Genomic DNA, 10,448 nt, shown 5'->3' on the forward strand with positions numbered 1-10,448 from the left:
GCTTTTATCCAACTCCATCATAGATTGTGTTTCTATCATCTACACATAAAATGTCACTATTAAATAAAATATGGTTTGTGTTGCTTGTGCTTAGAATAATGTATGGCATCACTGAAAAAAATTATCATGGGGCTGCAGTGTAGCTCAGTAGGAGAGTTCTTACCCAGCATGTGCAAGGCCCTGCAATAGATTTCCAGCACCACACACACACACCAAAAGAGAGAGAGAGAGAGAGAGAGAGAGAGAGAGAGAGAGAGAAGGAAAAGGAGAGGAGAGAAAAGGAGAGAAAGGGGGAAGGGCAGAAAAAGGAGAGGGAGTAGAGAGGAGGAGGGAATGGATTGATGGAGGGATGAATGGAGAGAGTGCACATGTAAGATGGCAAGAAAGGGTAAGGAAGCGCACCTTGAAAAATGAGTAAATGCCACAGTTCAAATCATGGAAGAGCAAGACAGCCTACACATGGAGACACGTGAGTTGGCTAACTCACTGTATCATTCACAGTAGTGACTGTGAATAAATGCATAACCTCCATGTTGTAGTAATTTAACTGGTGTCCAGTGCATTATCTGGTGAAGATGTTCAGGACCATCCAACGTCCTTCCCATAGACTCTTTAATATATATTCCCTTTTCCCAAAATAAAGATAAGTAATATTTAGCCACCTTCTTTGGCTAGGGTTTTATGCATTTTTATATGCTTAACAATGCTATTTAAAATTAAAAGTGCTATGATGAGAAATAAAGCTTTTTGCCTTCATGCTTGATTCCTTCTCACTGTGCAATTGTTATTTTTTCTGAACTCATCTATCATAACTTATTTTATTTTTGCAAAACTTTTTCCCTCTAAACATTTATAGTTTAACATGTGTAATATATGCTCCAAACTTTTCTTCCAGTACTACCCTACAGCAATGTTCTCTTCTGTATGTTTTAGATGGGGTCATTGTAAGTTATCTTCAGTCCCAGAGCCCTCCGGACTGGAATCAACGTCAAGGAGGGCCTCTTTATTGGTGAAAGTTGAACTGAGGGTTAGGCTCTGGCGAGGCTTCACAGGTGCAAGTTCATTTAATTTGATATTTTCATTTCTGACTAGAATGGTCTTGTCCATGTTCTCTTCACTGTGCCTTGCGACAACGGCATCAAATACATCTAATTTTGGAGGCAAGGTTCCACTTTCAAATAGATACTTGGCTAGATAAGAAACACAAATGTTGGTAAAGAATGAGGTAACCATGGAGAGAGTTTTAAATGGGAACCTCTGATTGTATATACCGTTCTTGTCAGGGTAATAACCAGGGTAGAAGATTAAGGGCTGCAAGTATAGATAGGGCTCTCCTCCAGTAATTCTTAGGAAAAGTCCAAAAATATAACCAGCAACTGCCCCATAAGTGTTGGTTCCTTTGATGAAGAGTACACAGAGCAGCTGCGGGAAGATAATGATGTAGACAAGGTCAGAGCTCAGGTACCAGAGCCCATACACAGTCTTCGTCAGCAAAGCCATGGCTGTTGCAGATGCTCCGAACACAAGCACAGTGATCCTCATGACCCACACAATTTCCTTGTCTGATGCCTGTGAGGAATCAATGCAGAGTCAGTTTTGTCAACAGTGTGCTGGCTTTTTAAGTGATGAATGGGGAAGTTTCTATGCTTTAAAACTGATCTTATCCAGTCTCCTGGGTTCAAAGCTGATGCAACCTATGGCACTTGGGTGCAAAGGCTTGTGTTTACCATATGAAGGGAGTGAGACCATGAAGCCTTCCTCTGAATGTACAGAGGGGACGCTGAGGTGAAATAAGATCATATGTCACACATAAAATATGTCAAGGTGATATCTCACTCACATGAGGTACTGAGAGTATGGGCAACCTTACAGCTTATGCTTGTAAGAGTCCTACCAAAAAAAATTACATTTTTAGTGCTTTAAATCCGGTTTAGGGAATACCCATGGTGAAATACAAATGAACCATTTTTTAAAAAAATTGTGTGTGTACATACACATACCTCTGAGCATATGGTATGATATTCATGCTATATGCTCATGATATGATATACATACATATTCATGCTATGGTACATGTGTGGAGGTCAGAATTTGCAAGTGTCAGTTCTAATCATGTAGGTTCCACGGATGGAATATGGGTCATCAGACTTGGTAGCAGGCACACTTTAAAAAAAAAAACTAAGCCATCTAGTGGGCTCCAATGGACTTATTTTGCCGACTATGACCTAGGCAACCTGGTGAGAAGTCAAGCTTTATATGATAGAGAAAAGCTCTTGAGAGAGGCCCATTGTTTCCCAAGGACTACAGTAGCAATCTGTCCTGAAACCTTTCGCTCCATAAGAAAAATCAAATAGAAAGGTTCCTATGTGTTAAAAGCATTCTGTGGAACTGGAAGGCCACAGAAGTTGCTATGAAAACAGTGTTAAGTAGTTTAGCATGACATATAGCTACTAGGTATCTCTCGGACCCTAGCATATTTAAGCAGATTAAGTGCTTTTCTAAAATTTTCGAAGCTGTATTGTCTTTTTACAAGACAGACATGAAATTTAAACTGTAGTAACGTGACGTTTTCTTGGGGGACAGTTAAACTAGTATGTTTCCTTTGCTGTGAAAATAGACAGTGGCACATGTTACTGTGATTCAGTTGCAGGATACATAAATACACCATATTTATATGTGTGTTTTGAATCACTCTAAGGGGTAGGTTTCAATACAGTCTCAATATGTATACACAGACTTAAATATCCTTCACTGAAAATGCTTGACAGCAGAAGCGTCTTATATTATCAGGGGCTTATGTTTGAATATTGGAATATTAGCATGCTCATTCATAATGAGATACATTAGGAGTGAAACTCAACTTTAAAACAGAAATTACATGTTTCATATATACCTTGTAGATATGGCCTGAAGTTGATTTTATATACTATGTTTCATATTTTATATACTATGTTTAGTACAAGATTTCATAGTATGACACATCCCCCCCCCCAAGTTTAACATTCCAAGTTTAACATTTCAGGTTAGAGAGATTCTACCTGCAATACTATATGCATAATAAATATAGCAAATGCATTGGCAATGACGACGACAACTAGTACTACTACTAATGACAGATTAAAAGGCTGTCCTTACATTTTGCCTGAAGGAAAGCTGGTAGATATTCCGAGCAAACATGGAACTCGCAGAAAGGATGGACGAGTCAGCTGAGGACATGACAGCAGCCGAAACAGCACCGAGCCCAAAGAAGGAGATGTACACAGGGCAGAGGTACTGCAGAACGATCGGGAGAATCATGTCTGCTTCCTCCTTCGTCTTGGGATCTGGAAACCCATATGCAGTCTGGTTCCAGTCTGTGGAACAGAAGAAACCATCATAGCTGAGAGACCTCACATGGTCTACTAAGATGGAAAGTCCATATGCTGGTCAGGTAATATGTCTGACCTGCCTGGGTCCAGTGAGTGTTGATAGCATTCAGGTTCAGTTACACCTGCTGGGTCCTGGAACCCAGATGTTCGAATCACAGATAACAAACTTTTTTTTTTTCATTTTTCTTTTTCTTTCTTCTTCTTTTTTTTTTTTTGATATTTTCTTAATTTACATTTCAAATGTTATCCCCTTTCCTAGTTTCCCCTCCAAAAATCCCCTATCCCCTCCCCCAAATCCCACTGCTCCCCAACCCACCCACTCCCATTCCTGGCCCTGGCATTCCCCTATACTGGGGCATAGAACCTTCACAGGACCTAGGGCCTCTCCTCCCATTGATGACTGACTAGGCCATCCTCTGCTACATATACAGTTAGAGCCACAAGTTCCACCATGCGTTTTCTCTGATTGGTAGTTTAGTTCCAAGGAGCTCTGGGGGTACTGGTTAGTTCATATTGATGTTCCTCCTATGGGGCTTCAGACCCCTTCAGCTCCTTGGATTCTTTCTCTAGCTCCTTTATAGCAGATGTCAACAAGAGCCTGCTGACAGGAGCCTGATATAGCTGACTCCTGCGGGGCCCTGCCAGTGCCTGGAAAATACAGAAGTGGATGCTCACAATCATCTATTGGACAGATAACAAACTTTCTTAAACCAAAGCATTTTCTTTCGATCGCTTGGAACTGAATGAGGCCCAGGGACTTTGCACATACTGAAATCATAGCAGATTGCCCTATTTGCCCTTTTCCTGAAGAAACTGTAACCTTGGACTTATCTTTGAGTTAGTTTGCTTCTAAGCAATTTCATTTTACGAAGAGTTTTCATTATAGAAAGAAGTGTGGTCTTTGCTAAGGGTAAGTCTTTTTCAATTATGAGGCTCAGGTATCTGGAAGGTTTTCAGAATTGGTATAATAAAATGTCTTGAAACATTAGTTTATCTTTGAATATACACCTTGTATTTTGTTATTTATGTGCTTTTGTATGTATGCTCACACACATGTGTGCTTGTGCATATATAGTACTCAAGTGTTATGGCATATCACTGTGGAGGTCAAAAAAACAAAACAGAACAAAACAAAACAATTTGTGAAAGTCAATTTGCTACTTCCACCATTGGTTGCCATGGATGGGACTTAGGTTGTCAAACTTAGTGACTAATGCCTTCACTCTTAAACCATTTCACTGTCCCTATATTGGGATTGGTTTGGTTATAGCCTGTGTTGAAGAAGACAAGGGACCTGTATATGAACATTAGTTGTCTTCTTCGATATTTGCTGTTCTTCCTTGGTGTTATAATGCCAGGGTCAATAAATATTAGTTTTTGCCATTTATCCACTTCCTGCTACAGTTACAATTAAAGCTATGCCTACATGCTACCAGGGCTAAACATGCAACTGAGAAATTTAGTTACAAGGGATAATAATAATAAATGTACACCCAATCTACAATTTATCTATGCTGATAAAGACCTTGGACAATGTTTTTAATCATTCAATTATTATTTCATGTCAATGGACATGGAACGGAAAGATTATACTATGAATCATGATTTCTGTTATAAAACTAAAATAAAAATACACCAAAGTAATTCAATAAAAAACATTACTTTTATAAGACAAAACAGGATAAAAGGTGCGCTTTTTCTAATCTGTTTTAATGGGCTCTACTTAAAGAATGTTCCTCAATGTAGGTAAATACTATATATATTTTCGTTCAAATGTTGCCTCATAATCATAATTAAGACAGCTGCAACTTAGCTCTGAAGTTCATAAAATTCTTCACTGTCCACAAATTTCAGTTTCTGTCATTATGTTCTTGTGTTTTTATGTTTACACCTCTTCTAGGTCTCTGAAACCCAGTCCACATAGTGATAGTATTGATTTTAGGCAAGGAGGTTATTAGGTTGCAAAGACAGAACCTCCCTGAAAGTAGTCAGTGTGCTTGCGGTGGGAATCTAGCTTCTTCTTCTTACTATAGAAAAAACATGAATGTCAGGCGTGATTACATTCAAGAGAATGAAAGGCAAGACTTAAGAAATAAATGTTGCCTAGAGGCCAACAGGGAAATAATAATGTTTTATTGCTCTTTTTTGTTATCTTAGTATTTTGTTATCTTTTTTGTTAGAAAAATCTTCTTGGTGGGCAAACTATTAAAAATAAAGAGCTAAAACCTCATGTTCATAGTGGCTCATGGGGACCATAATGACAGAAGGATGGTGATGTCCGAAGGCAGTTTCTTGCAATATTTGTATCTCTTTGGCTCACTAAGAGGACTGTAGAAAGTCTTTAGTGTTCATTTGTACCCTTTATAGTTAAACTCAGAATGGAGTAGTACTTTTAAACCCCATCCCTGTGGTTATACAATGTGCATCACAGTTATCTCCTGGTTGACAGAATACAACTGCTAAAACACCAAAATTACTGGTTCACAAAGGTTTCATCACTAAGCAACAAATCTGGGTAGAGAACACAGAACTAGAACTCCATTTAATGAATGCTATAGCAAAGGCACGGTCAGGTAATAGAGAAAGAATTCATTTACTCTGTTGGGGAAATACGAATGTGGCACAGAATGAACCGCCATTAGGGGGTTAGGACACTACCTAGAAATGTGACAGAGATGCAAGATGTTTACCTGTGGAGGCTCCAATTGCTCCTATGCATATGGCGGGTAGAGCCATCACCAGGCACCCAAAAGCTGCCAGGAAGGACAGCACCTGAGCGTAGGTGGCGGAGGATGAAGAGAGGACCCTCTGGAAGTAGGCTTGCCATGGGATTCCACCCAGCATCTGTATGAGGACCCAGGGATTCAGAGTAAGACAAATGAAGGGAGCAAATGAAAGTGTTGCTTCTTAGGAGCTTTGCAGCACTCCATCAGTTGCAAAGTTCTAGTAGATTGTGAAGTGTGAAAAATTCTCCACAGACCACAAATCCCAACTTCTACAACCGTGTTTGCAGTATAACAGACACTTCAGTGTTTGTCAATTTAAATTCTTCTGGGTGGAGGAGTCTATAGCATTATTGGCTCTTGTTGAATTAATTAGATCACGAAAATGGGGTTCCTATAGAATATGTTCCATGATTTAGTTTTCTAACTAGATTACATATATTTTAGCACAGTATATGTAAATGACTGATAAATGTGAATATATACACTAGAGGTACACTTAATATTTTCATTAAAGACACAAAACCAAAAAGTTTGTGGCATTACATTAGGCTACAAGAAGTTTGAATGGAAACAAAACTGAGAAACAATTATGTGGGGTTGAGAGAAAAGGAGATAAGTGGATGCCTGCAGAGCAAGGAACAGAGCCTGTAGAAATGACTTCTGAGTTGGACATACGGGAAGATGAGAGTTTCTTAAGGGGGTGCTAACATGACAAAAAGTAAACACAGAATGATACCCAGGTACCTGTGGGACCACTGCATATGTGATATGGGTAGAGTTCAGGATCTAGAGCAGTTGTCTGAGAGAAGTATGGAAGATTATTGACTTTCCCCTAGAGTATTGATACATCTTCAACTGTCAGATGGATGGAAAGTTAGTATTCAGGAATTAGTATACTAATGAGGGAATAGTTGAAAAAGCTGGCTATGTCACCTGTGGTTTTTCTTCAGGGATTTAACTTTGACATAGCTATTTTATTCATCTTTGTTTCATTTGTGTCAAGCATAGCACAGAGTAATTTTTCTTCCCATACAAGTCACATATATTAAAAAGTAAACAGTTAAAAATAAATTGTAAAATTCATAAATCCATTCCTCAAGTCTGTGTTCTTTCAAAACCATTTTTTTTAAATTTTCAAATGTATAAGTTAGTATACATCAATGACTTTTCTCATGAACTACTTATATCAGAATAAAGTAAATTTTAATGCTTTGTTCCAAAACACAAATCAGAAGCTTCAGTTGGCCCAGTTCTCCACTTAAGGTAAACCTCTATGTTACAGTTGGGAATTACATGATTTATGGGATCCTATTATAGCAGAACTCTGGATCCAGAGCATGCAATGATACAGTGCTAGACCTTTAAGTTTCCATTTGCTGTCTACATTGTGTAGGTTACCATCAGTCAACATGTGGCTCCACCCTTCCAAGAAGAGTCAATTCAGATAGCCATGAGTCAGCAGATGAAACCTTGTGTACATATGTGAAATCCTGAATGTGTCTTTGATTTTTATGAACAACTAGACCACGTTTCTTAGATGACAGCGTCACTTACCAATAACAGAAAATTATCAAGCCAGGTGTAGACTTCAGCTGATTCAATCGTTCCCAGCCAGGGACTCTGGTATTTAGCATGCACAGCTGTGAATCCGATGTCAGTGACTGCAGGATGTGACAGGGCAAAAGGGACACTGATCCACTGGAACAAAGAATAAAAGTGGAGCATTGGCTATGAGCTTAACTGCCGTGGATATGCATGGGTGATGTTCCTAGTTTATTTTTCTCAGACTTGGCTGAGAAAGCTGCTCTTTCTCAGGCAGAGAAGGAACTAAAATTACGTTCTCTATGTGAAGCTATGAAACACTTAGAAAAAAATGAAAAGTCATTGAATACTCATGTATTTGATTATATTGGATCAAGTAAACTATAGAAGTGGTCAGATGAACCTTTTTTTTTTTTTTTTCTTTTTTGGTTTTTGGTTTTTCGAGACAGGGTTTCTCTGCATAGCCCTGGCTGTCCTGGAACTCACTCTAGACCAGTCTGGCCTCGAACTCAGAAATCTGCCTGCCTCTGCCTCCCAAGTGTTGGGATTAAAGGCATGTGCCACCATGCCCGGCCAGATGAGCCTTTTGAAAATAAAATATTGCATCACATACATCCACATACTCATACACACACAAACACATATACACACATTTTTTGTGTTTCCTGTGAATTCAGCAAAGATACATATCCATTAATATGGGAGGGAAACAGGTGATTGAAGGATGTGCCCCAGGACTAGTAAAGAGAGGCAGAACTGAAAGGATTCAGGGCAGAATGAACAAGTAGAAGCATGCAGATATTACTCAACTTACTGTTGGCTACGTGAAGTGAAATCATTTAAAGCAGAAAATATTAATTCACAGGACCTACCAAACATTACTGCTCAGCACCAAAGTACACTGAAATGTGTAGGTTGTTCCCAAGTGATTGTGTGGTTGACTGGGAAATGCAGCTGTTTTTCACTGCTAAACATCATAGAAGATTGAGCAGAATTTTGCAAGATTGGGAATAGATTCACATTCAAACTTCAAATAGAGGTTCTTTCTAATGGGCTTGGCTTTAGAAACATTGTAAAGCTAAATATATTAAGCAGTAATATCTTAATTAAAGGATCATTTGCATATGGTGTGTGTTTTCAGATTTGTTGGGTAACAAGGTTTGCTGGCAGTGGGGTGGCTTTTGGGTATTAGAGACAAAACAAAACAAAACGAAACGAAAACCTCAAGAAGAAAGCCTTGAATTTCAAGCAAAATGGTTTTAGTTTTGTTTTGTAGGTAACTGGAAGCTAGAAGAGTTTCATATTCACAGATTTCAGCTTCGTGTCATGGATATTAACAATGAGTTTCAAAACACAGAAACAAACATGAGTATCACAGGACATCCTGACCAAGCTTGGCATGTGAACAGTGGCTTTGAAATAGAAAGATGCCCCTAAGAACAGGATGGCAGACTCAACAGCTTCTGGGTTAGAATAGGGAACAGAGCCAGAAAGGGAAGACTAAGCGAATGCAGTGCTCAGCTATGGATCTCCAAAGATGATTACAAAACCCACAAAATTACAGAATCTGAGAAGGTATGGTCAAAGTATAGATTGATTAGGTATGCATGCATAGGACGAAAAGCTATGAAAATAAAGTATACTTAGACAGCCAACTTAATAGTGCTTTAATTAAGAAACCCATAATCATGTAGTATTCTTTACCTAATAATACACAGAAATGGTTATTACACAGAAATGGTTTAATTTCATCTATAAATAAAGAGTAGTTTGCCCATATAACTTATCTACTTAGTTATGTTTTATGGTGAAAAAAATTTTCCAACATATATCCCTACATGTTTGCCATTCCATTCAGACACCTAAAAACCTTGAGTCATTAGTCTGTGCATCTTTCATACTGAACTCACGTAAAGCACTAAGGCAGGATTTACATTGTTGGTTGATAGATTCATGACCTGGAGTTGGGTTTCTTGGGATAACAAGTGCATCAACTATGAAAGCTAATATCAGCCATACTGACCTCATTTCTGACACTCCAGGTGAACAGCCTTTGTGTTTTCTGCTTTCTTTATGGATAGCTAAGATGGTGCTGAGTAAAATCTAGAGACTTGTACATCTACTTAGTTTGAATAGTTTGAAAATAAACAGTGAGAATTCTTGAGCAAGTTAAATATTCTGTAATTTAACTTTAAAATGTGTTTATGACATTTTCTAACAGAGTGTATAGGAGAAGAATGAGAAATGGAGGCTGTGTTACTATATGGGAATTAATATTTACAGTGGAAGTCAGATGGCAGTCAGATGATTCCTCTGGGCTGAAATCCTATCAGATTTATCTCCAAACGTGGGGTAAAACCCAAATAGTCACTGGAGAATTTTTACTCTAAGAAAAATAAGAGAAAATATAACCAAGGATATTTGAATCCCGATTGGAAACATAAGTGCACTTACTTTGTCTGCGGCTCTGCATAAGGACAGTTGACCTGATGTTTGTATTTGATGAAATTGTGCACATGGACCCATGTCAGTCCATGACACAGATGCACACTTCTATTTATACTTCTTTTATATGAAGTTGGTGTTTCACACTACTATAATTATTATTTTTTGCATTTTAAGATTTGAGGATGCTAAGATTCACAAGTAGACTACCATATATTTAACATGCCCCCAAGTGCTTTCACTGTTATCCTAATACTAGTAATACTCCATAATGATGTTATCCTAATACTAGTAATACTCCATAGTGATGTTATCCTAATACTAGTAATACTCCATAGTGATGTTATCCTAATACTAGTAATACTCC

At 38.3% G+C, this 10,448-nt stretch overlaps 1 protein-coding gene across 1 annotated transcript in view; it reads right to left on the reverse strand.

Moving 5' to 3' along the window:
- Positions 1 to 872: 872 nt before the first annotated feature.
- Positions 873 to 10,448, reverse strand: part of Slc5a7 (solute carrier family 5 member 7) — a 20,917-nt gene continuing 11,341 nt past the window's right edge. Inside the window, exons 5-8 of the mRNA XM_021218199.1 lie at positions 7,649 to 7,792; positions 6,059 to 6,212; positions 3,136 to 3,353; positions 873 to 1,569 (exon numbers count right to left, since the gene is read on the reverse strand). Of these exons, the coding sequence (XP_021073858.1) occupies positions 940 to 1,569; positions 3,136 to 3,353; positions 6,059 to 6,212; positions 7,649 to 7,792 (1,146 nt within the window). The 3' untranslated portion in view covers positions 873 to 939. The remainder of the gene's footprint in view (positions 1,570 to 3,135; positions 3,354 to 6,058; positions 6,213 to 7,648; positions 7,793 to 10,448) is intronic.

This window comes from Mus pahari, chromosome 18 (assembly GCF_900095145.1).
Source record: "Mus pahari chromosome 18, PAHARI_EIJ_v1.1, whole genome shotgun sequence".
Classification (NCBI taxonomy): domain Eukaryota; kingdom Metazoa; phylum Chordata; class Mammalia; order Rodentia; family Muridae; genus Mus; species Mus pahari.